Genomic DNA, 27326 nt, shown 5'->3' on the forward strand with positions numbered 1-27326 from the left:
CAAGGACAGCCCACTGCAGCTATAATCAGCCAATCCTCCCGAGTCCCGTCATTTAAATGAGAAAAAATTTATGGTTGTTTATGTAGGCTTCGTGCCAAGCCTGTTTCTCTGATAAGCTTCTCTGGTGCATTTGTGTCTCACATCCGATTTAGAGTCCTCTGAATACTGGAGACAGCATTCCATGGATACTTAAAATAAATTAAAAACACAACGTTGGGCTTGGACAGAGGAATGGGAACGTTATTCACGTGGCCCAGGCACTAAGGGCTCTGGGGAGTGGTGCTGGGAAAGTAGTCTTCTTAAAATCTTACATTGGTCTGTGTATTTAATGACATATAATCCTCAAAATGGTCCTCCATAAACTGTAAATATGCATTATTTGAGCATGTAATTATTTTCAGTAGTATGCTGCAGCAGCTGTATGGTTTGGCTGCCAGACACTGCAAGTGTTTCCTCCAGCAAATGCATCTATTTGTGATATAACATTTATTTAATAATTTACAGAACTCTCACTTCTCCAGTACTTTGACCTCAGGTTCTCCAAATAATTTCAAAATATTAATGAAATCAGCACAGTATCACCCATGTGAGGTTGGTGAGAAGAATTCCCTCACAGAATGGTTCGGGTTGGAAGGGGCCTTAAAGATCATCTAGTTCCAACCCCCCTGCCCTAGGCAGGGACACGTCCCACTAGACCAGGCTGCTCAATGCCCCATCCAGCCTCTCCTTGAACACCTCCAGGCATGGGGCATTGACAACTTCCCTGGACAACCTGTTCCAGTGCCTCACCACCCGTACCATAAAGAATTTCTTCCTGATATCCAATCTAAATCTACCCTCTTTCAGTTTGAAGCCATTATCCCGCGTCCTATCATTACACTCCCTGATAAAGAGTCCCTCCCCATCCTTCCTGTAGGCCCCCTTTAGGTACTGAAAGGCCGCTATAAGGTCTCCTTGGAGCCTTCTCTTCTCCGGGCTGAACAACCCCAACTCTCTCAGCCTGTCCTCATAGCATAGGTGCTCCAGCCTTTTGATCATCTTCGTGGCCCTTCGCTGGATCCATTTCAACAGGTCCATGTCCTTCTTGTCTTGAGGACTCCACATGGGCAAAGCCAGGCAGGCAAAGCGATCTGCCCAAGGTGACAAGGAAGCCCGTAGCAAGGGGAGTAAAACCCCATCCTCCGACTCACAGGGCTGGATTTACCCCTTCATGACCAACAACCTATCGATCCTCTCAACTTAGAATTTTTTCTCTGTTGTTTGCTGAGATCCTCTGCCAGAAGCAAGCCTGAAAGACAGAATGCCAGAGTCTGCTGCCACTGTTTATTTTATGAATGCAAAGACACACTTTACCAAAAAAAGATCTTTTGTTTTGTACACAGCAAGATTCTTATGGGAAACAGCTTTTCTAGACCCACAAGAAGTCAAAGCATCCTTAAGGTGAAGAATGGCAGTGGAAACCTTTTATCTGTAAAACTAGTAAGACAAAAACCCAGGCTGCTTTCTGGTGTGAAACATCAATGAGTTCTCAGGCCATACAGACATCTCTCCCTTGAAACAAGCAGTAAACAGGAATTATTAAGGATGAGTCAGTAACCTAACCTGGATAGGAGGCATGGATGAGATGCAAAGCAAGAGAGTCCTTTTGTTAGACAGCACATGAGGATGAAGGCAACAGAAGCAGGAAAACCAGATTTCCACTTCACACCGTGTCCTCTGCTAAGAGCTCCTTTCCTGGTTCGGCAGGACTTGCAGTGAGGGGTGGTGGGTGGCCAGAGGGGAGAGGAGAGGTCCTGCCGCTGCGCTGCAGTGTCACCAGGGGAAAGGACAGCAAGATGTCCAGGACTGGAGACAGCAGGAAAACAGGTAACAGGAATAAGAACAGAGAACTATTCCCATGCAGAAGTACATGGGAAGTTTGGAAAAGGAGCTTTGCTGGTGAGGAAGGTCACACTGAAGTTTCCACGGCTGCAAAGCAATATAATCTTGCCTCCTTAGTGAGGGGATGATGAGCTGCCAGCAGGCTGGAGTCTTTAGACCCTGGGAACTCAGGGGTCCAGAAAAAGCCTATGATATGCGTAACAAGTCAAAACGGGAAAGGACGAGGGTACAGCAAGGTTTTAAACAACACTAAGGGCAAGGAGGAAAGCTCACTATTTTCTGGAGAAAAAGGTACTGACATGCAGTAAAGATCTTTACTAAGAAATCCAATGTGCTCATTTGAAATGAGTAACAAAAGATGCCCCCGCAGAAATAACAATAAAGTCTGAATTCTTCAGTAACAGAGCAGGCACAAGCCAAAGCAAACACAGGAAGAAAAAAAGGAAGGAGAAAAAGTCAAGGGAGATGGAAAGCTGGCCTTCCCTTCTCCACAGAAGGTGCATCAGAGACAAAAAGTTCAATCCCTCCATCACACCAGGAAAAGAATCAGGTAATGGTGGCCCACTGACCACTTTGGGTCAGTCCAGAGCAGTAACGGTGAGATCCACATATCCAAGGGGTAGGACAAAGGAAAGACAGAAATTCAGTCAAATGATAGGAGAGTATCCAGGTGACACATGTCTAGAGGGGAGGCTAAACTCATGAGCATGGACACGTTCATGTACATGGACAGGTTTGTGTGTGAGGACCAAATTTACTGAGATAGGCACTGGAAAAGAAATGATCAGTTGGTTGTGGGAGGAATAACTGATTTACTGAGTGCTGAAGCGATGAAGGACAAAACTGATTAACTGGCACGTGTGGAGGTAGACTTGACTTACTGTTGAAGAAGTGATGATTATCTATATTAAATTAGAAATAATTTCCAAGAGCTATGGCATTCGCTGGTCTAGTTTTCAGATGAGTAAAGGATCAAGGACATCACTAAAGCACTGACTGGGCACTTTGCAAAATATATAGGGACAACAAATAGCAGAAACTTAGATCATTAAAATTACAAGAAGCCACCTCTGTGCATCTCCTGTTATTCATTTTCTTCTTCACTTTTTTCCTTCCACCTGTTTTTCCCTTTGTTTTTTAGGTAATACTTAAAAATTACAGAACCTGGAAATAGGAAACAGAAACATCTGTTGATAATGTCAGTGACTTGCCTGGGCTCTGTTCTGGATTATCTACATTTCTTCCCCTTTGAGAGATGAACTCAACAGCAGCCCAAGGGAATCTATTTCTCTTGGAGAAACTGAGATGTGTTCCAAGAAAACATTTTTGTTTCTTGTCTTCTTGGGGAAGACAAGAAAGAGGAGAAAAAAAGAGCAGAAGGGAAAGACGAAAAAAATGCACAAGAGATGTGGGTTTCAAACTAGAACAATCGAGACCTGTAGATAATAGATGCTGATAAGGAAACAGGGGAATTTTTGCAAATCTTGTTACACTAAACAATAGGTGGCATTCCAAACACACAAAACTATTCAAGGAAGTGATTAGGTTCTCTGTGGTTTTTACAGAGAAATAAAAACCAGAGGCAGTAACCCTGTTAATTAGAGTATATTTTTTGTACTTTATGTGTTTTCCAACCCCCGAAAGGATCACAGGTGCTGTCAGTGATTGGTTCCACATTATGAATACAAAAATATTGTGGGAGGAATACATCTATGGTCAGTCAATCAACATAGAGAAAAGTTTCCATCATTAGTTGCCAGGCAACCCCCACCAATTAAAATAACCATCAAAAGCCATGCATTTCATGCTGGAATAATTAATAGCAGAATGCAATTACTACCTTTCAAAGAAATAAGAAGACAGAGACAAACCACCAGCCAACTATTCATTGCAGGCCCTCTGATAATCAGAAATAGGGAATGGAAGTGTTTTCCATTTCTCTGTCAGCCAGTTACCTACCAACACCACCTTTCCCTGGGGGTCAGCCTCCAGAAATACCAGCACTAGCTGATAAAGCAGCCCTCAGGGAAGAGTGATACTCTGTATTGAGACCTGCCCCCCCAACCAAAAAGGAACTTTAAGCACACGCATCTTCAAGAATCTGAGGTGTCCCCATGGCAGTAATGCTCAGGACTGGGCCAGTCAGATGAGCCACCCTTAAAAAACTCTCCTAGAGTTGAACTAACTTCATTTAAAGTAGTCACAGAATTTAAAACCTTTCATGATGTAACATCTAGTAGTATCGTCTGTAGAAGGGACACGGTCAATGCACTGGTCTGAAGTCAAGCACACCAATGAGTGCCCTGCTGTACTAGAACTAGCTGGGACAACAATGCAGAGAAACTACTAAATACCTCCTAAAATATAAAAAAAACCTAAATACATTCTAAATAAAGGAGAGTTTCCTGTGTTAGCCCCATCTCAAACATTTCTGATTATCCTTTTCCCATCCCATCCTTTTTTGTTTTTCTGAAGCCTGGAATATTATCAAACTAACCACGGATCAAGATAAAGGAAACATTTTTCTACCAATCGGTACCCGAAGGTACTTGGGCTGTTACATGGGCTGGTATCCAAGTTTGACTTTTAATTACCAGAAGACAAGATTACATTCCTTTGCTGAGACTCATTGATGGTTCACAGTCTTGCGCAAGGTGAACCCGAAGGTCTGAAGCCAGCTGTCATCTCTACCACCCGACTCCTCTTTTTAAAGCCAGCAACTCCCTTTCCATGAGTTCTGCATTAACGGGTTTGTCTGGGACTGCCGTTGCAGACATACCTGAAATAGCTTTTAACTATCTGTCTTGATAGGTGTTAAAACGGAAAGCGTGGGGCTAAGCACAGGCCGTAACTATCCCAAAGACGCAGAATGACTAGGGCAAAATTCTGCATTCCTGCAGCAACGCTGGAAGTTCTCTCAACTGCACGTCTGCACAAACCACAGCTTCAGCAGCACATGCCACAAGTCCCTCGGTCCTTGTTCCCAACCAAACTCACACCTCTCCAAAGCGCTCAGCTTTTCCCGTGACTCACACTCAAAGTAACTGCCCCACGCGCAGTGTGTCCAGACCTACTGCCAGCTCCAGTTGTGGCTTGGAAACCACCAAACATTCAGGTGGCCACAAATTCAATGAGAGCGCAGGGTCTGAGTCAGGGGTGAGTAACCATCGCAGTTATGTGAGTTGAGGGCGTCCAGCTCTCACGCTCCAGCCCACGGGGGTCGGGGAGGAATGTTCCCACACGCACAGCACTGAATCACCCACCGGCTCGGCATCCCCCCAGCACCAGGTATTAGCCAACAGCTCTGGCAGGATTACAGACCAAAAATACCAAAATTCCAGTCTGCTCCAGTCCGACCGTATGTGGTTAGAAAATGGCAGGGAAAAGTGTGCAAGGACATTAGCGACCCAGCAGACTTTCACTGCACAGAGATGTACCCCCGGCAGCAAGACTCAGTAGCTCCTCTCCCTTAAGTGCTCTTGCTGTGCTTCCTTGGTGCTTAGAAGAGCTGCATGAGGCCATGGCAGGCAGATGAACAGATACCGAACCCACAACTAAGTCACCTAAAAGTCAGCCCAAGGCACCAACGAGTTAAAAACCACTGACACGCGCACACATACTTGTACCACTGCAATCACCAACTCTGACTCTAGTAAACACACAGCACAGAGCTCACAGATCTGACACTGAGTTTTGGTTTATTCTGCGTGAAAATCACATTCACAGAGAATTTAATTTAAGGCTACTGGCAGTGTGCAATTTGGATGCAGTGACTCATGCCAAACTTATAAATATGCTGTGGGGACAGAACAAATATGAATTGAAAACGAAGCTTCCACTGGGAATTTGGGTATTTTAAAAACTCACCAACTGTTGATAAATATACACTGAAGGGACATAGCTCCCTTAAGATGTCCTGTGCCTTACCGCCACCAAGAGCAAACAAAGGTTCAACCCAGGGCAGCAAATACGTAAAAGACCATTTCCAGTGTCACAAAGAACTTCTCCCAACAAGCCAGGACATGAGCAACCTCCTATTAATAGACACCCACATACAGTAGCACTGAGTGGCCTCAGTCTGGAGGGAGATGTTCTCTCCAAGACAAGCGTAAAGGCAGGTTGTGTCCACAACCATGAACCAACTCCCCTTTCACATCAGTGGGAGAGTATGGGCTAATTCGGGGTAACAATACCGACTGCTACAGTTGTCCCACTTGCACCTTTTGAACTGGCCGTGCTGCCAGCCCTCACTGTGATCCTGCTCTTAGAGGCTTGTAGCAATGACCTTGTGAAGTCTGGACAAAGGCTGGTGGCAGCAGCAGTGCAAGTAATGAACTGCACCGTGATACCTTTACGAGCTGTCCCTTGAAATGAAACTGCTGTATGAAATCCCCTGCAAATGCTCCAGACTGATCAATAGCTACCAGGTAAGAAATGAGCCGCATGCCTTTGGGATTATACTGTTTGCTTTAGGCTTCTGATTGATCTTGCGGTGATTTCCTGTGCCTTAAAACCAGTGGCAAAAGTGCAAATTAAAGACGAATGGCATGCTCAAACATTTGCCTTCACGTAAGAGAGCAGAACGTGTCCCTGGGTTTTATGGTGAAATATGTCTAAGCTTTGAGAGTATAGAGACTCCAAACCCTCAGCTCTGCAAAGCTCATTCCCTGACCATCCCCTGCACCCGCAGAGCAACACATAACAAAGCAATACTCCTCGCTGTAAAGATTTATCTTGCCGCAGCTTCTACAATCATTGCCACTGGATTAACATTTTCAGCCTGAAAAGGATGCTGTGGATGGCATTATGATCTGTGAATGGGAGGCAACTGGCAAGTTATCTTCTGTAATGACTATCAAATAGAGCCCATCAATTCCTGTAACTGATCACCTGCACTCAAAGCACACAAGCGATCTGGCGTTATTGCAATTATTCTTCAAGAAATCCTGTCACGCTCTGAAACACTACCAAGAGGGATTAGATGATGAGCTTTTCAGGCAGACATTTTTCAGCTCTTGTCTTCCGTAAGCAAAATCTGCAACTGAACTCCTGCCAAAACTAAAATTTTACACTTAACAGAAGGGACAGTGTATGTTGTTGCCCAAACTCATCTCTGTTATTTAAGATTCAGCAAAGCATGCTTACATATGAGTAATATAACTTATTTAAGCACACGTCCAAGTGTTTTGCTGAATCAAGGCCTAAAAGAGGTTCCACTGGTGTTAGGGCTGAGAGAGGATTTGAATCTACATTTAAAAACCATCCTAACAAGCTTCAGTTGTTTTCTCTAAGAGATTGCGGATAAAGATCTACATTGAACTATTTGATCCCAAGGAAACCAGATCGCTTTGGCTTTTACATTACTCAAAGAGAATTATCCAGCCTCTGAAAAAAGCTGTCTGAGGAGCATGGCTTTTTGCAGAAGGCAACAGGGGTTTACACAGAGACGTAACAAAAATTAACCGACAGAGCAAAGTTCTGAGACACTGGACTTGCTCAGTTACGGGAGCAAGGCTCGACTATCCAAAGCCCACTGAGCACATTAAAGAGGGAGAAATGCAGCATTCTGTTTTAAAACATAAAATGTGCCTGTTAGGTCATTTACTTTTCCTTTCCATTCTGCTTCCGACCTCAGCTCACTGGCAGGATTTCCTTTTTCCTGTACAACTCTGAATCAACAGATTATTGAGTTTTATCCCAAATTTGCCAGAACCTAGGAAGACAAAGAAGAGATTTTAATGAAGAGATTTACCATTTCAGCATTTTACCAAAACATCTAAAGGAGACAGAAGTCTCCTGTTTATTTACTATATCTCTGAAATAATTCCTCATCCTTCTGTGTTCATGTTCTCAAGAGCTCTCCACCATCACTGCAGAAGAGCCCTGAGAATCCATCCTTGCATCCTCACACTTCTACACTGGTAAGGCTGGAGGTGCCTACATCTGTAAGTGTATTTTAAGTTTTCCTCTTAACTACAAGCACCACAAAGCTCCCAGCAATGGTGTGATATATGACGGTGGGAGCCGAACAAGACAGCAATGGGACAAGCTCTGTCTGCTCCCTGGAAGGCACAGGGTGGCCCATTCCACCACATGCTGCCCTTTTCAACCAGGGCACCCTGACAGATGGCACTCAGCCCTGAAACCAAAGTGAAACTCGGAGAAGTGCCCAAGAAAGGACTCTGACTCGGGCAGACTCTCCTATGGAGGGTCTCTTCCCACTTCTCTGCACAACTGCACTTGTCTCTGCAGAGCTGGAAACACTCACTGCCGAGTGCTGAAACGAGGCCCTTGGAGGCTCCATCACTCATTATCACATTTCAGCCTGAGGGGTCTCCAAACCACGACTTTTCCCAAGGGTTTGAAATACTTATTTATTTTTTATTTTCTAATTGTAGCTGGTTAAATATTGGGCCCTTATCTAAATCAGATGTCTGCAGGTACTGAATTTTTCTTCTTCAGTTACTGCCTTCTATTTCTAGACACATTATATTAAAAGTAAGACTGATAACTGCTGGAGGAGAGTTTGGATCTTCCTTGTTATTTGGGGAAAAAAGAGGCAAATAAGAAAGCCAAGCTTGCACTCTTAATCTCGGATTTCCAAGTACACATAGGAAGCAGTGCACAGGAACTGTTTTAGGCAAAGGGTACAAAGGTACTTCTCTACTGTCCTGTCAAAGGCTCAGAAGGAGCGTCTGTCCGTGTGCTGTGACCTCAAGGTCACTAACGATCACCCAGTTACCTATGTATTGAATCTAAAAGCTTGGCTCAACTTAAAACACTTTCCAAAGGGACATTTGGTCTTAATTTGAAAACAAAGAAGAACAGAGAATCTGCCACTTCTCTCACTATTTTGTTCCAGCAGTTAATCATCCTCATTGTATAAAAACTGTCTTTGATTTCCTATTTGAATTGTGTAATTTCAGCCTCCAGAAAAGATCTCTCTTGTGTTTGTCTCTAATATGTGTGAGACCACTTTCTAATGCTGTTTTCTGGTAAAAGTATTTACGAGCTCCAGCCATGTGTCCCTCCCATCGTTCCTGATACTCATAATACACAGGGCTCTCATGATTAGCTTTTCTCCAAGCTTTGATCATCTATGTAATTCCTTTTGGACCCTCTCCAGTTTTCCCTCATCTCTTTAAAGGTGGGCATCAAAACTAGAGTGCAGAATTCTCGCCTGGGTCCCACCAATGCCACACCGAAGGCAAAATGAACTCCTGTTCATAAACTACAGTACTGGGAGAAGCGTGTGTTTGATTGCTTGTACAAGATGTCCTGTAAAGCCTCTTCATCAGCACACTCCAGGATGCAATTCCCACAGACAGGACCTGCATTCCTTGTTCACAAAGTCTGGATCTACTGGCACTGCCCTGAATCACTCTGGTTTTTCCAAGGACTGCACAGCCTCAAATAAAGTGGGAAACCAAAGAGTTAATGCAACACCCCCTTTCCAGCTATGCTCATTTTGATAGGATTTGGGAGCTAAGGTGAGAGGAAAAGCTCTGCTTTTGACTCATGGTTGCATGTAGCTGAACCTGAGCTTTGACCAAGGTTTTTACCTGCACTCAAGCAGTACTGCCAAATTAGCAATATAAAAAAGTCCCCACACATTCCCCTTCCGATGGGATTGTATCAGCGGTTGCAGACAGAAGAAAATCCAAGCCCTTCTTTGCTTGTGAAACTTCCTGGCAGACAATAGCTGGGCCCTCCAGCCCACCAGTGAGAAGCTCAGAGGACAACCTGGAGCACCGTTTCCTCGTGCGTGTGCGTGACTCACGGAAAGCTGTATGAATCACGAAATTCCACCGGCACTGCAAGGTGGGGCAAAACTACGCTCCGAATGGACACGTCTCAAGTTGCCCTACAGTAGGCGTACACTGGCCGCACGCACCTTGTCAGGACAGTCAGAAAAGCTTGTTGTGCTTTTGAATAATTAACTTGAGTTTGCATTTTGCCATTAAAATACGTTCCCCGGCCCTTATACATTCTTCTGAGGAACAGAGTGACCCGTGTACAGACCCCTGTAGTAACAAACACACATCCTGACTACTTAAAAAAACACACATCTACCCCAGAGAGGAAGCTGGAATTCACCCATGCAATTAGGTTAGGTTAATGCTGGCGATGAGTGCATAGATATTATCCGATATCGTATTTTGTAATCCTCTGCTAAGCAGGACACTGTTCACTTTGGGAGCCAACAAAATAGCTACTCGCTCACTGTCAGACCTGAGCAAAGTCGAGAGCAATCCCTGAAGCTTTGAGATGAGCTTATTCTAGAACCTGGTAATGGTCCAGAGTCATTTATAAAGGTCACTAAATTCTACATACAGGCTGTAGGTTTCTTTAAACCAATATTTATCTGTGCAAATCTCAGGAGGAAAGACAACACTTCCCTTTCACAAGTGAACTTTACAATGGCCTTTTCATTACCAATTTCTTTGGTTCTATGCCAATATCTTTTACTCTTTTTCTAATCCTTAATTAATCCTTTTTATAAACAATTTACGCTCAGCATATTCTGCTCAGAGTAAATCTTTGCTGTGTATATGTATCACAACAAGACCTTCAACATCCAGGCAAATATTTTCATATATTAGGAACATAAATAAATGTGCAGGTATATCAAGAAAAATTACCTGACTCCTGAAAACTGAGCTCTGGTACTTCCCTTGAACCCAGTGGTTGCGAGCTCTCAGCAGTTACAGACAAGACAGTGAGAAAGTTTTCAACTTAAGTTCACAATGCTTGACTTAAGGCAAACACTTCCGAAAGTGCTGCCCTGAATTTTCCGAGTCACATTTCCCTGGCAAAGCCATGACTTCCCCAAATCACATACACAATGCATCACTTTCAGACGCTTTCAGATTAAAAGAGAAACTGAAAAACGTCCTGAGAATGGCAAGGAGGAGACAGTGATTTACCTGCAAGTTTTCCTCTACAAAAATAAAATACTATAATAGCTTAAGGTGTTTCAACATGCAGTTTCTATTTGTTCTTACCACATTCAAACCTAAGAGAACAATTTTTGAGCAGTATGTATACACAGAGATGACAAATGCTTGACTAGAGTTGTATTTGCAAATAGAAAGCGAGGGGGAAGTACGGGTTTAGCTGCCCAAATTTTACTGTTTTTCTGTAAAAATGATAAATGCACGTTACAGTTTCATAAACACAAGTGATCTAAAGTACGTAGTGCTTATAACGGCCAGGTTGAAGCCATTCTGTAAACGCAGCCCTTAAAACAACCACATACTACTTTTCTGGGCTGTTGCTTAAGAAAATACCATTGAATGCTTACAGATGGCAAATAAAAAACAACTTTTGAAGCTGGAGTCTTGCATGGGAATTTTGCCTGAGGAAGCAGGCAAGATGAGGTCTCACTTTGTACGCTGGTTGCCAAAGGAATATATATTACAAAAGGAAGCCACTTAATAAGGCTACGATAGATCTGACTTACCACAAGAGCAGCATGTGAAGCAGTTGGTATGGTAGAGGTTACCCATTGCTTGGCAAGCCTGGCTCGCTCCATACACACCTTTTCCACATTTTATACAAATACCTACAAAGCAGAAAGAGAATGAAAGTTAGAATCCTGTACAGCTCCTAAAAACAGCTCCAGGCCATTGATTCACACCACTCACAATACCCCCCCATCAGGCTCGAAATCAATGAGCTACTCACCCTGAATAGATTCAAGTACCCAAGACTGCAACAGGCAGCTTGAGTGAAACAAATGCATGGAAACTAACCCAAAATAAAAGCGGGGGAAGCTTCTGGTGGTGTTTCAATGCACGGAGATGGAGGCTGGCTAAAGACAGAAATCCAAAGGAGGCAAGTGCAATGAGAGAGCACAGAAAATCTGCAAACTCCCTGGAAATAACTCTGTTTGCCCAAGAAATAATCTAGTGAGACCTTCACAACTAGGTGCTCCACCACATTACATCCAATAATCACTAATAAAACAACAATTCAGTCCAAAACCAAAAGACTTCTCTTGGCCCCTCTCCAGTGACGCAACATCAACAGCATTGGTCCGTGGTGGAAGCTAAGCGGTACCAGGAAAATCGGTCTGTCAGTCACATTTAATAATTGTTTAACTTTCCATAAACACTACTATTTAACCCCATAAACTTAATCTGGCACTTTACAAAACAGAAGAGCCTATGCATTTATTTCTATCTACGCATAACCTCTCTATACTCAAACCAGGGCAGGGAGATAATTCCAGAATCACTTTGCTTCTGTGTCCCCATGGGAAGGAAACAAAATGCTGGAGAATCCATGTCCTTCTGTCACAGGACATGGCTGTTTTTCTGAGATGTCCATTGGTCTTTATTTGATTGTACATCTCAAGTCAAGGCTGTGTGATTCTGAAAACACTACAATAGAAAATAAAATTTGATATTTTTGCCCCCTACAACTCTATAATGAAGCTGCCGTGCTCCGTGTACTGTTTGAAGCCCTATTTCTACAAATGCATGCACAAGGCTCAGCATTAATCATCAGCATCAACAAAACTGCTAATATACTTAAGAGTCTAGGAACTTGAGAACTACAAAACTGGGCTTTAATCATCCAGAATTCTCCCCTGCTGTGCTGTGAACATTTTATACACACAAACACACAGAAAATACAAATGCAAGCTGCTGGGGGGGGAATCAGCATATTATGAACTGGTAGAAACTTTAGCAGCACAAAGAATGAAGTGAAGCTAACAAAGCGCTTGGTGTCTTGGTTCAGTATCCATAAGTTCTGCTTTTATTCGCTCCCAGTACAGGAACCGTCTGAAGCCACCAAGCCTTGGGGACAGCAGTGCCGCCTGTCCCTGGCAGTAGCTGTATGGGGAGGAGAGCTGTACCCAGTAATACAGTGGAGACATCACCTGGGCTCACAACGAGGACCAGTCATAGACAACATGATGCCCAGGAATACCTCTGCCCCCTGCAAGCTATTCAAGACACGTTTTAAACCCCATTTCTAGAACCAAACTGTTTCAGTTGCGTGCAACACTAACATAACCACCCGCATGGGCTGTGCAGTGTCATCTGGTTAAATGGGATTCTGTCAAGTTAAAAGAAAATGCATTTGAAAAAAAAACAATCTTCCTATGCTACTAATACTCAAATACTGAAATGGAAAAACCTTTCATAAATCATGGGTTTCCTGGCGTTTATACCTGTAACTCCCTCATTTCAAATCATGGAGGGAGATTAGCTTTTCATTCAGCTCGCTCAACATCCTGGCACAGCACTGTCATTTTGGACCATGAGCACATTTGCCAAATGAAACAATAATTTTAAAAAACAATAAATCTATTAATAATAGATGATTATTTTTTTTAAATAATAATTTAATTAAATTCAGTGTTCCAGTGAAGCAGGTACTATTAATATTACCAGGCACCAATGTCCCAAGCTAAACCTGTAATACAAACCAGCTGCCAGCTGGGTCCATCAGTTCATTGCAAACAAAGTATTAAGAAATGCTGGTCCTTAGGCTAGCTCAGCTCTGGTATAAAAAACGGGAATTTCAGAATATTTGTTGCCTTATCCAAGGCTGTTAACGTCTATTTATTTATTTGTAACCAAAGGTTATGAAAAAGGTCTGCTGTTTGCCATGAGTTAATGGTTACCTGCTGATGAAGGATGGTTATTGATTGCTGTGGACAGTGTGACTGGGAAGAGCATTCCACCAGCCAGCAGTGCAGGAATTGCTCCCAGCAGCACACAGCGCTCTGCCTCAGCACAGCCATGAGCTCCGCAGGGACCCCGGTCCCTGCCAGCCCTGGGGCAGTGGGTTGCACGCACAGCAGAGAACGGGGGGCTCACACCAGAAATGAGCAATCTGTTACTTCAGTGCCAGGCCTTGGTATGACATTTCAGTTCACCCTTGGCAACGGAGCCAGAAGAGAGCCCTTGCAGAGCTCCCCAGTTATCTGCAGCCTTTTGCCCATCTTTTCATGCCAACCATGCACCCGGGACTGGCAGCTATTGAGAGTCTGGCTGCCTGTGAAATTACGCTGAGATCTACTTTCTCCCATTTACACTTAATATTACTCGAAGAGGAGCAGAAATCCAGAGTCTGCAATTCTCTAGCATTTCTGTCTATGAACTCTCATGCACACATCTACTACAGCCATGAACCGCTTTGATAAATGAAGTTATTGCCTCATTTCTTTGCCATTGCTCCACTGAACCATCAGAAGCAAAAGAAGGATTTATTGTGGATGTTAAACTTACATTGGCCTCTCCAGCAGGTGATTTGTTATAAGCAGCTGTCAGTTTGTTAACTCGTTTTCTCTAAGAAACTAGTCATTAACTCCAGGAATGAATGACCACAGAGATGATTAGCGCACTAAAAAAGCACGTGTATAATTCCAGAAGTGTATTTTGGAAAATATATATGCAGCTGTGCTGTGAGTGTAGTGTGAGCTCATAACTGCCTAGGAAAAGCACTGATTACATGGCTGCTCAGGTCTGCTCTTCCACCAGTCCCAGCCCAGGCTGTACACTGCAAGCTTCTGAAAGCCTGACATAAGAGCTACATCACTTTTTTTTTTTCTCCCCCAGATTTAATTCCAAAGCTTGTTACACTGTCTATGAAGAATGTTCTGTTACAGAGCAAGCATGTCTCATTTCTGACTCTTCACTTGACACAACTTCAGATGAACTGCTTCAGCCTTTATGCAATTCCTCGCCCCTCCCCACACCTCTATTCTACCCAGCCAACTGTGCCTCCAGTTCTTCAACACTTCAATGGTTGCATCTCCACTGAGGTCATCAGTTCTCCTAACAGATCTCTCTGGTGTCTCTCTTTAGCTAGAAAATATGTTGTAACATGTTGCGTGTTCCTTCGCTGCAGTGAAGAGAGGTTTGCATCCTCACCCAGTGTTTAACCAAACACCAGAGTACAGACTGAACAAACACACTCTGTGGACCACAGCAAAACACCACCAACAAAAATGACACTAGAAAGAGAAGGAGCTCCCAGAGAGTCCCTGCTGGAGTCAGGTGCCAGACATTGCCAGTGCTCCCCACTCCTCTAACGAGTCTAGTTCCCTGAGCTTGAACATATCGATCAGAAGAACACCTCTGGACACAACCAGGCAAGCCTCCAGCACCATACGGCAACACTGCCATCACAAGCACGATGCTCTCTGGGCAACTCATACATTAGCAAAATGCTAATATCACACCACAAGAAAACAAGACAAGTATTTTCTGATGCAGTCAATTGTTTTGCTCTAGACTCAAGGGACCAAATTCAGTGCATTATAATAAGCAAAGGTATCAGCAACAACCTAGAAAAGATAGTAAAGCTATATAATTTTTGTTCAGCCTGCTATAATGTACTTGTAAGAGTAGCCTACACACTGGAAGTTAAGTCTGTGACCTGTACATCAAATCCTGGGATGCTCTTTTGACCATGCCAGGTCAAAAGGCTGGTACAGCCTTCACCAGGTACCCAGAACTGGGAAGAAGGCAGTAGGCACAGGTTAAATGGGAGTACATATAATAGCAAATACATAACCACCTTTTGGCCAAGGTTTGGCCGTAGACATGTGTGGAACTCAGCCTGTACCTAATGCCATCCTCATTTAACCTGAAGTCAAGGGTGTAGCAAAAGGGCAAGAAAAATGGTCCCGTACAGGCTTTCAGCTTCAGTACGCAGCAGCTGTGTGAGTCAGAGGCAGAATCTGGCTATTGCACTTCTTGACAGCATGCCATGTCTCAGGGATGAGCTGCAGCTTTGCTGTCTTACAGCCACACCGTATCTCCAGGATAACTGCTACATGCTGCCTACAGTAGGAAACAACCAAGCCCTGTCGTCAAGAGTTATGGTAAAGCTAAAATTAACAACTAACACATGGCACAGATGACTCCCTGCCTGCCTCTGCGGCTCTCTTTGTGCTGCAGTGCTGGGAACAGAGCGGGTGAACATCATGCAGGGCTACCGTGAAATCCCCTTTTCTTCTCTCGGACAGGAGAAGACCATCTCTACCTAAGTCCCCAAGAAGCTTTTCCACACCTGTGGCCTCGCCGAGGGGCAGGGAAATGCAAAGCTACAGTTGTGAAGTGGGAAGAGCAAAGGAGGAGGGAAGCCTTAACTCAGCTCAAGAAATGGAGCTGTGGAAGGGCCATGGAGGGGCTGCCTCAGCCGCCTGCAGGGCCACTGGGCACAGGCCACTGGCCACATGGGCTGCAGTGCCTGCGGCCAGCGATCTCATGCCCCGGCAGATTTTGCACAGGGTGTTGCTACTACCTTTTAAAAAAATATTCTGCTAAGAAGCTGGGTAAACAGTGAAGCATCAGAGCCGCCCCGAGGCCAGGCAGCCGTGCCGCTGCTGCAGAACCTGCCCAAGCCGACGGCAGCTACTGTGCAGACGTCCTGGGCCGCGGCAGCTCGGATGCCGAGAGGTGACTTCAGGCAGGAAAAATGCTCCCTGCCTTCCAACAACCACAGGAGGAGGGATCTTCCGACACACACGTCATCTCCCAGGCAGAGGCAGACAGAAGAAACAAGGCACCTACACAGGGTGCAGGGGCAGCGCCTCTTCCCAGCAGCCGGACAGGAGCGAAGGAGGCAGCCAGGAAACCCTCTTGGCTGTCGCCGCCATGGCAACCCGCGCTGGAGGGCTTGAATTTGTCACCTGGCAGATGTCTGGCTTGAATACCCAACATAAAATAAAATCTGGTATGTACAACTTATGAATAAATAAATGTAAAATCACCCTCAGTGGCCATGTAACAATTGCATGAAGACCTGACCTAAGTTGTCTTGTGATAGGAAAGATGGAGTGACTGTCTGGGGAAGCTACCAGCCCTGCCCTCTCCCCTGGGGGAGCATCAGAAGACACCACAAGTTTAATTCAGGTTGAAAACGACAGACTAACAAAAGCAGGAAATACTCAGATAAACGTTTTCAGATGCCCTCCCAAGGCACAGCCCATCCACGCTGGGCACCAGAACACCCCATGGCCAGGAGGGACTCGACCCCATCCAGCATCACCCCACGGCTGGGAGGGACCTGACCCCATCCAGCAACACAGCTCTGGCTTGCCATTACCCACACGCTCCCTGCAGCCACCGTGCTGGAAGCTGGAGCAGGTTAAACTGGGGGAAGATGGGCCACAACATCTAACACAAGTCACAGCTTAAAAGCAAGACAAGAAGCAGGCTGTGGACCAGGCAAGTTTTTGCTGTCATTGTTAAACCTTACTGAGATTACTCCAACTTTGCTTTCCTCCTCAAGGAAAGAAGGTAAAAACCCCACCAATATATTACTTAGGCCCCATGAGATCTGTATCTGCTGACTTAAAAAGATCTCCATCACTTCAGCGCCTGCATCCTACAGGAGGCTTTACTCAATTAATGTACAGGCTTGGGGCAGGAGGGATGCCCATGTAGAACTTATTCAGAAAAATCGGAGTTCGAGATTAATTTACGTTTGGTTACAAACACAGTGAAGTTCTCACTCACTGGAAGTTTTGTAGAAGCAAGCTCTAGGCTCTAACTTCAGCTCCTGGAATAGCTTTCATTACCTCCACTCTGCCTGTTGCCTAACAGGGCTGTGGCTCATGTAGGACAAAGCTGCTGGGAGAGGTCACGGCCATGAAGGGAGGTGCTGAGACCAGTTCCAGGAGCAGCAGTGCTGATCAGGACACAGGAGCTGAGCTTTGCCTGCCTGAGGGATCACCGCTACCAGGCTATTCCTACTTGCTTTGGAAAATACATGGGCTGTTCTCTTTAGTCAGAAACCTTCCAGAATTTCAGATGTAGGGTGAGGTGAGGGGTGAGAATTTGGCAACATAGAAGCCTGTAGAAACAACTCTCAAATACCATCCTCCCCAACTTCGTATTTTAGCAGCTGTGAGCCCAGGGCATGTCTGTGCTGGTGAATTAAACCACGGCAGCTCCAGGTCAGTACTGGGGAGTGGGAGATGTCACGGGAGCTGCTATCAGCTCCAATTAGCAGCTGCTGGGACCTGGAAGGCTTGTGTTACTGATGAAGTAGATCCAGCGTGGCACAGCAAATGCTTATTGCTTCATACAGCATGTGAAATTACTGCTCTGCACCATGAAATCCCCAACACTATCTGCTCACCCTGCCTCAGCCACAGCCTCCGCACAGCCTCCCTTTGTGTGGACGCCCGGATCCGCCACCCAGCCTCCTGATGGCACAGGGCAGAGCACAGGCCTATTGTTCCCTGCAGTGTTTTCCTTACACTGACACTTGGTTTACAAATATTCATTCATTTCTCTGCTTCTTGATTTAGTGCATGGCAGTTCCAGGATGATTTATACTTCTCACTTGGCATATATAGAAAGATCTTTTGCTACTGAGGCAATGAACTGGAAGACCGAGTGGTTCTCGTGGCTGCTCCATGGTCTGTGCCGCTTTGGGTTGCTTTGTCCGCGATTCAGAGCTCAGCTGACTGCTCAAGTTGACAACCACAGCACAAGGGGACTTGCAAATAACTTTAGCAACTGAATTACTGACCAAAAAAAGACAGAAGAAAATCCTACTTCTAGAAGTACCTTGTGATTACTGGCATTAGCAAAGCAAGGAGAGACGTACAGCTGGGGGGTAAAGGAGAGCACCACTGGGAATAGATGACTTCGGGGGAAAACCGTGTCTGTAAAGCCCCTTCCCTGTCCCGCTGCCCCTCCACCACTGAACGTCTGAACGTCTCGCTGTGCACAGGCATCCTCCTACAGCCCAAAGGTACAGGGCAACAGGCCTCTCAGCTCAAACCATGCTTCGTTTGCCTGGAATGTGAGTGTGATCACACATATAATTCAGCTTATTTGAGAAGTGTAAAATTTCTAGCACAGCGGTAGCAGCAGGGCCAGCAAAGACTCAAGCTTGTACAAGGGCTGGCAGAGGAGGACATACCACCACACCAGAGTCGGTCACCAGGCAAGACCAGAGACACACACACAGCTCCTGCAGGCCATCGTTTCAGTCCGGAAAGATCCAATACCAACATCCAAAGCTCCCCAGTACTCCTGGGCAAATTTCTTGTTGGGAAGCTGGTGCAGAGCACTAGGGGCATTGAATCCAGTGGTGCATTCACCCTGATGCAGGGAAAGGGCAGACCTTCACACTGCATACCCCAATGTATGGGGCAACAGAAGGAGTGACAGTTCGCAGATGGTGATAGAGGAGATTGCTCAAAAAAAAAAAAAATTCAAGTTGCAAATGCACTCACAAATAAGCATTTGGTTTTTTAATTAACATGTATATTGCAATTTCTACCAGTGCTTTAATTTCCACAAGTTCATTTAGCCAGCTGCATCAACAGGAGATCATCTGAGCTCTGGGACAAGATGCTTGTCCACACCATTACTTTAGATTTACTCTGGCATAGCGCAGGTCAGAATGTGGATCTGCTAAGTTTTATTTAAGCTGTTGCCAGTGGCAGGTTTACAGACATCGAGACAGTTTTATTACAGTAAATAAACAATAAATGAAATATTTAAAGCTCATATTTCCATCACCTTTCCTTTGTGCTTACCAATACCACACATTAATAGCAGTATATCTATCTACACATTGCAGATTTTCCAATATAAATGACAGTGATCACAGTACAGAACAAACCAGCAACTCTACTGTACCACCTCCCTTTTCCAGTTTTGAATTTCTTGGTTGTCTTTAGCAAACCAGTTAGTTTCTCTGTCTTGGCTCTTTTCTATATGAAATGGGAGCCACTAACACCTGTGCGGTCTTCAGAGAACGAAAAAAAAACAACTTTCTGAGATGGCATGGAAAAGACAGAGTCAATTTAAATGCTTCAGCTTAGAAAAATCTCTGCAACCAGGTAACAAGTGACACAAAAGCACCAACAGTGCAGCCCAAATACCCTGAACTCCACAGCATGTCAGACCTGAAAACCTCAGCTGCACAGAGGTTTGAAAAGTTGGAGAGACTTTTCATTACATTCTCCTGACATTGCACATATGCGTCATCACCCTAATATATGGCAGAAAAAGGTCATATATTACAGCTGCCTTCCTTGACATATTTCAAATGGGTTCATGATTAAACAGGGAGACTAGTCTAAAAGTTTCCAGGTGCACTTTTCTATTTTCTTAGATAACGGTCTCTTTCCATAACGAGCACGATAGCCTGGAACAGGCATGGCATTACATAGCCACGTTTGGTTATAAAATTAAGCAGCTCCTTCCATGAGCAGTACCCAAGCCGCAAACCTCCAGAGCAGCCCCGGGTCTCCACCACCCGCCCCACAAAGATGCCACTGACACCAGCTCGCTAGTTCTCACCTGCCACATGGAGGTGCTTTATCATTTATGCTTTATCAAGAAGAAATTTTTCACTATGAGGGTGGTGAGCCCCTGGCCCAGGTTGCCCAGAGAAGCTGTGGCTGCCCCATCGCTGGAGGTGTTCAAGGCCAGGCTGGATGGGGCTTTGAGCAACCTGGTCTAGTGGGAGGTGTCCCTGCCCAGGGCAGGGGTGTGGAACTGGATGATCTTTAAGGTCCCTTCCAACCCAAAGCATTCTGTTCTTTACCAGGAAAGATCATGGAGGGGATCATCTTGAGTGAGCTCCCACGGCAAGTGCAGGGCGGCCAAGGGATCAGGGCCAGCCAGCATGGGTTTAGGAAGAGGAGGTCCTGCTTAACCAACCTGATCTCTTTCTATGACCATGTGACCCCACCTTCTGGATGCGGGGAAGGCTGTGGACGTTATCTATCTGAACTTTGGTAAGGCCTTTGACACCGTCCCCCACAGCATTCTCCTGGAGAAGCTGGCGAATCATGGCATAGACAAGTGTACTCTTTGCTGGATTAAAAACTGGCTGGATGGCTGTGCCCAGAGAGTTGTGATTAATGGGGTGAAATCCTCTTGGCAGCCGGTCACCAGTGGTGTCCCTCTGGGATCAGTTCTAAGGCCAGTTTTGTTTAATATCTTTATCAATGATCTGGATGAGGGGATTGAGTGCACCCTCAGTAAGTTTGCAGATGACACCAAACTAGGTGGGAGTGTTGATCTGCTTGAGGGTAAGAAGGCTCTACAGAGGGACCTGGACAGGCTGGATCGATGGGCCAAGGCCAACTGTATGAGGTTTAATAAGGCCAAGTGCCGGGTCCTGCATTTTGGTCACAACAACCCCGGGCAACGCTACAGGCTTGGGGAAGAGTGGCTGGAAAGCTGCCCGGCAGAAAAGGACCTGGGGGTGCTGGTGGACGGCCAGCTTAACATGAGCCAGCAGTGTGCCCAGGTGGCCAAGGCGGCCAACAGCATTCTGGCTTGTACCAGGAATAGCGTGGCCAGCAGGAGCAGGGAAGTGATCGTGCCTCTGTACTCGGCACTGGTGAGGCCTCACCTTGAGTACTGTGTTCAGTTCTGGGCCCCTCTGTACAAGAGGGACATTGAAGTGCTGGAGCGTATCCAGAGGAGAGCTACCAGGCTGGTGAGGGGTCTGGAGACCAGGTCATATGAGGAGAGGCTGAGGGAGCTGGGCATGTTTAGCTTGAAGAAGAGGAGGCTGAGGGGAGACCTCTTTGCCCTCTACAACTACCTGAAAGGAGGTTGGAGAGAGGTGGGTGTTGGCCTCTTCTCCCAGGTGAATAATGACAGGACCAGAGGAAATGGTCTGAAGTTGCGGCAGGGGAGGTTTAGATTAGATATTAGGAAGAATTACTTTACTGAAAGAGTGGTCAGGCACTGGAACAGGCTGCCCAGGGAGGTGGTTGAGTCACCATCCCTGGAGGTGTTTAAGAAACGTCTAGATGTGGCACTTCAGGGCACGCTCTAGTGGCAGAGATTGTAGGTTGGCTGGTTGGACTCGATGATCTCAAAGGTCCTTTCCGACCATGAAGATTCTATAGTTCTATGATTGCCAGAAGTATAAACAGGTTTGCTTAAACAAGAGCATGCATATAGGTAGGTATTATAACAAGCTATTGAGAAAGACTGAACTATTCGCTTAAGGAAAGCTGGAAGTGACTTCAAAACCTGTGCCACCTAAACCCTTTGAACTACTTTTTTTCCCAGTCACTGCAAGTCAAGTGACTCAAGGATACTTTGAGACCATGGGGAAGAGGGATATACCTTCCTGTAAGGACATCTGCAGGAACGACAACATCAGAAAGTCATTTGCCATAGGTGTCTCCCACCTTCAGCTCATGAAGGATTTTAGTTCTGAAATACCGATATCCTGGCAAGCCCTGCTTTCCCTGCCTCGGCTGCATGACAAGCCCCACCTCCCCCGAGCTGTAAGGCCCAGTCCTCACAGCACAATGCTCAGTGCCAATAGCCACGCTCCCCTCCTCCAGTAAGACAGGAAGGCTCTCAGACCATAAGAAAAGCCTGTCCTGATCTAGCAAACTGAAACCCTTGGAACAGCTGGTCAAATACAGCACTAATGACATGTAAACAGGATATTCTAATTTTGCCTCCTCCACCTCCAAGAAACAGCAACACTACATGCTACATACATAGGCTCTTTTCCTTCCTATGGATCCAGCTGGGGGCACAGGAGGAAGTAAAAGCCAGAAAATCAACATGCTGCCAACTTCCACAGCAATGGGCGGCTTCTCCAGACCTGGGCAGTCCCAAGTGTTGGGCTGTGCTCCACTGCAGACTTCAGGCAGACAAGTGGTGGTTGTCCCAGGCTTTAGTTGGACTCCTATCTGCAAGTATCCTTACAAGAGGGTAACTCTGAGCTTCATGTAACCATGAAAGCACCTGAGCTCCATTTCCACCTTCAGTGGCATGCTCTCCAAGGCAGCTGTGACCAGCCAGCACTGCTCAGACAGAGAAGGCAGATCTCACTGCACTCAATAGCAAGCCTTCCATAGAGATGGGTAGCACCTCTGCAGGAGGTGAGGCTGTGTCCCAATGACTGAATAAATCCAGCTTTACAGCTCTTAGTACCATATAAAAAGATGCCACATGGTGTAAAGTACTGATGGTTAACTTCACATTGGCAGTATTTCTGCTAGGTCAGGTATCATCTGTCTGGACCGCTTGGACTTTTTGCTGGATCTAGTATTGTCAGCTCTGGATCAGGTAACAATCTGCTCTCCAGCGTGAGCTCCAGGGGACGTGGTCTGTCTGGCTAATTCCACAGAAGCGTGAACATGCACTTGAGCCACATCCAATTAGTATCAATGAATAATCCAGAAATGCACAAATATCGCACTCGGGACCATCCCTCTCCCCTGCTTTGTGCCCAACTGTCTTGCTCATCTGGGAGCAAAGGGTATAAAAGGCGAGGAAATTAGAAAAAAAACAAGAGTAGAGGTAGTATTCTCAGATGAAAACAGTGGGAAACGGGCACGGTCATAGCACTCAACTAAGTAGTATGCATAGTAGACTCTGCTTATGCACTCAGTCATACGCTGTTTCCCAGCCAGCAACAAACCATCAACCAGAGGTAGCAGACTGCATGCCTAGAAACACACTTGGTTTTTGACCACCCATCTTTACATTCTTACGGACAGACCAACAGTAGAAGTGCCTGGCTCCTCTGCAAAAGCTGGGCACAGAGGAAAAAACATACATGATGCTGATCAGTGAGTTATCTCAGAAACAATCTGGCAAAAAAGGCAAACCCCACCTCTAATGGGATTTTTAGCACCATCTGCTCTTTTCACAACCTGCCCATGGCACCTGCAGCCAAACCCTTGTCCCATAACCCCTACAGAGAAACCTGCAACCACTTAGCCCAAGTGCTAAGCCGCTCCTATTAAAGAACACGTGTCCTGCAACAGAACTTGGCACTGAGATACAAACAGTGAAACATACTTTGGCCTCAATGGCTAATGTCAAAGGCTATTTGCTTGGGGGGAGAAAGGATTCATTTTCCAAAATGATCACTGTGCACAGTGCTGGCACTGGCATCCCAGTGCCTATCGAGTCTTGTCTCCCCGAAACAGACACCAGGAGCTGCCCACCAGCCCTCAGCGCTGCAGGACCCAACTGCACATCACGGCAGGACTGCTCCCAGAACTAGCACTGGGAGCCTTCCCCACACCCTGCTCACCGTCTCCATGACAAGACAGCAAGATATCCTGCTTTTAAGCTGAATTTTGGAAAATAGACTCAATTTCTTGTGGAGCTGGATGCCAGACTCAAGTGAAAGTGGTGAACAAGAGGCGAGATGCAATTCTCCCCGAGTCCTCACATCCCACCACCCCCTCAAGCATCCCACCACCCAGACATCACTCATTTAGTGAGTAACTCATCAGCTCCACCACCCACAGTCATCTGACAGCAAAGGAGTTGTGGCTAAATTTTTAGCAATGCTTACAAAAATACAACTAAAGCATGGTTGCGGAGCAAACACCTCCAGCACAATTATTCATTAAAAATCTTTCTGGAGGCAGCAAAAAGAAAACTCAAGAACTGCAAAACTGGGGAAAGCGTGAGCAGACAGAAAAGACCAAAGGGTTAGGAAGGTAATTTTCCACTTTGTTAGTTACAGTAAATATCTCCAAATAAATGTGATCTTATGCAATTCATCAGCCAAACCTCCATTCTCCATTTGAGAGGTTACATGAAGTGGTGAAATGTTAGTTAATTTATGTCTTCGAGTACCAGCTAAAAAATAACAGAAATGTGTAATCTTCTCATAATTATAAAGTCAACACTTAACTGATATGAGAAGCCTCTATTCATAGCAGCTAAAAGGAGCATTCATTCCTCTTTACATCATCCCTTCAGTGTTATGTCTTGATGCAATTTTCAACAGCAGGTGAAATCACTAAAAATTGGAAATAGTGTGAAAAATTTTCCTCTATCTGGCTTCAATTAAAATACTCAGCAAAACACAGAGGAGCGATAAAGAGAGGTAACCCTTTCCACCTCAGTTGCGCTGTCTATTTGTTCCTACAGAGCCCAGTGGAAACCCCAGGTGCAATGTCAGTGGTAAATATTTTCCCTACTATTAAAGCAGTGGTTCAGATTAGAATCATGACAAAAGCAATAAAAGATAATTCACATCTGATTACGATCTACATGGTGAGTGTTCTGTGGTCCTTTAAGTTTCCGAAGGTCCACCTGAGAAGAAGGCAGCAGAAGGGCTGCTATTGGGAAGACCAGATGAGACCTGAGCTGCCCCATGGGCTCACACCACAGCAGTGGGACCTTCTGTCTGGGCACTGGGTGGGAGCTGGTGCCTCTCCCACCCAAGACCTACCCATACCAGAAGCTGACACAACCCACTCCCAACCCTCCAGGCCCTGTGGACCCCTGTTCAGACACAGCTCTTGTGGGCAAACTGCCCAGACACTGAGGATATGCAGTGCATGGACAGAGCATGGGGGCACTCAGATCCCAGGTGGACATCCAGGGTATGCATTCAGCTTCAGTTTTCCCATGATCCAAGGTGTGCAAGTTCAACACCCGCTCAAGTTGCCGTTGGCTTTTTTTGCCACAAGGGTTCATGTCCAGTAAGATCCGAGTGGGCCCCCAGCTCATAATGTTGTACGAGGCTGTTGCTTCCCAGGTGCAGGACTTCGCATTTCCCTTTGTTGAACTTCATGAGGTGCCTGTTAGCCTGTTTCTCCAGCATGTCAAGGTCCTGCTGAAAAATAACACATCCACCTAGTCTATCAACCACTCCTCCCTGCATAGTACAATCCACAAACTTGCTGGGTGTGTACTTTGTCCCATCATCCAGGTCATTAATGAAGACGTTAAACAGTAGTGACCCCAGTATTGACTTCTGAGGTGCACCACTAGTGGTTGGCCTCTAACTCAACCTCATCCTGCTGATCACAACTCTGAGTCCAGCAGTTCAACCACTTTTCAGTCCATCTCACAGTCCATTTATCTAGTCTGTACTTCATCAGTTTGTCTAGAAGGATGTTATGGGTGACAGTATCAAAAGCTTTGCTAAAGCTGAGATCAACAACATCCACTGCTCTCCCCTTACTCACCAAGCTTTTCATGACAGAAGGCCATCCCAGGACCCCTGCTCCACACTTTCCCTAGTCTTCCTTTTACTCATACATCTGCAGAAGCACTTCTTGACCTTGACATCCTCCACCAGATTCAGCTCCAAGCAAGCCTTTCCTCTCCTGACCCCAACCACGTGTGCTCAGCGTTTTTATATTCCTCCCAGGTCACCTCTCCCTGTTTCCACCTCTTACACATTATACATTTCATTTCTTTCTTTGGACCTCCCTGCAGGCCTCCTGCCATTCTTCCTTGACTTTTAAGCTCAGGACCATTCCTGAGCTCAGAGACAGCAATACTTGAAAAATCAACCAGCTTTCCTCCCTGGACCCCTTTCTTCTTCTTCCTAGCTGCTTTATAACTCTTTTAAGTCAGTAAGGTACAGAATTTAAATATGCGATATCCTAAGTCAGGACAGTCTATGGGAATGCTCTCCCCTACTGTAGGTAGAGACTGGACTTCAGTTGTCAAGTAAAGCTTTCCCTAACTAAATTCACAACAAAACGACATCGATAAGTAAAGAGCTACCTGTGGATATTTACACATTCAACTCCTACTTAGAGATTTAACTCCCCAGTGGACTCTCTTTACACTTGCAAATAAGCATAAATGCATTTCTGAGTCTGACCTTTAATCAAAACATTCAGGATCAGCATGTAAATCACTCAGTTGGGATTTTCCTTCTCACGCGCTAAATCACCACAGAACAACCTAATGCAACTGGTTCCCTTAATTTCAGTAAAGCCTTTTTGGAATCTCTCCTTTCACTGTATCCACCAAGAAATACGTTTGTAAATGTTCCCTTTAAAAAAAAAAAAACAAAAGCAACCAACTCACAAACTTTGTCTTGTGAAAACTAGCTAAAAGAATTAGTGTATCTGTTGGGGTTTTTTTTATTTAAATTTGCTTTTTTCTTTTAATTACTAGAGCCTTTGTTTCCAGACGAATCTAGCCTCTTCTGCAATTGTATCCATGAAAATAAGCATAGCTTTTACTAAATCTATGAAGAATCTCTCTACTGTGCTGTCTCTGTAAGGTTAAGAGTGAAAGACAGAGCTGGTACTGAGCTGGTGCCTGCACATCCCCTGCTTCTCCCACTGGTGCCTTTGAGAGATGAAGGATTCTATAATTTCTGGAGAGGAGCTATTTGTCCATTTTGGAGAAGGAATCATTGTTTATCCTCAATTAAACCAGATTCTGTTTCAGTCTAGTACGACTCACAAAAAGTCTTCTCTTGTTGTCTCCCACCATAGCCAGAAAGAGAGAGATGTCTCTTCAAGCAAAGTAAGGAAAATGAAGTGATCAGTACAAAAGGTTGTTCCCCACTGGTTTTCATCTGCTGGGACCCACAGCGTCTATCTTGCAGTGGTGTTGGTGACTCAGGCTGACAGGAATGGCTCGTGCAAGTCTCTGGCAGGGAGAACACAGGATAAACATGCATCCTTTTCCTTATCTTTCCTTTACATCATGTCTGTTGGTTCCAGATGTGTGATATCACACCAGAGTTAG

The 27326-nt window shown here is 45.4% G+C and overlaps 1 protein-coding gene across 4 annotated transcripts in view; it reads right to left on the reverse strand.

The window, feature by feature from the left end:
• WTIP (WT1 interacting protein) overlaps positions 1-27326 on the reverse strand; it is an 84284-nt gene that overhangs the window by 41647 nt on the left and 15311 nt on the right. For all 4 annotated transcript variants that reach the window (XR_008466019.1, XM_054199164.1, XM_054199162.1 and 1 more), the window contains exon 2: positions 11345-11446. Coding sequence is in view for 3 of the 4 variants with exons in the window: in XM_054199164.1 (XP_054055139.1) it covers positions 11345-11446 (102 nt within the window). In the remaining variant the exon portion in view is untranslated. The remainder of the gene's footprint in view (positions 1-11344; positions 11447-27326) is intronic.

The sequence above is a fragment of the Rissa tridactyla genome, chromosome 4, assembly GCF_028500815.1.
Source record: "Rissa tridactyla isolate bRisTri1 chromosome 4, bRisTri1.patW.cur.20221130, whole genome shotgun sequence".
Lineage (NCBI taxonomy): Eukaryota > Metazoa > Chordata > Aves > Charadriiformes > Laridae > Rissa > Rissa tridactyla.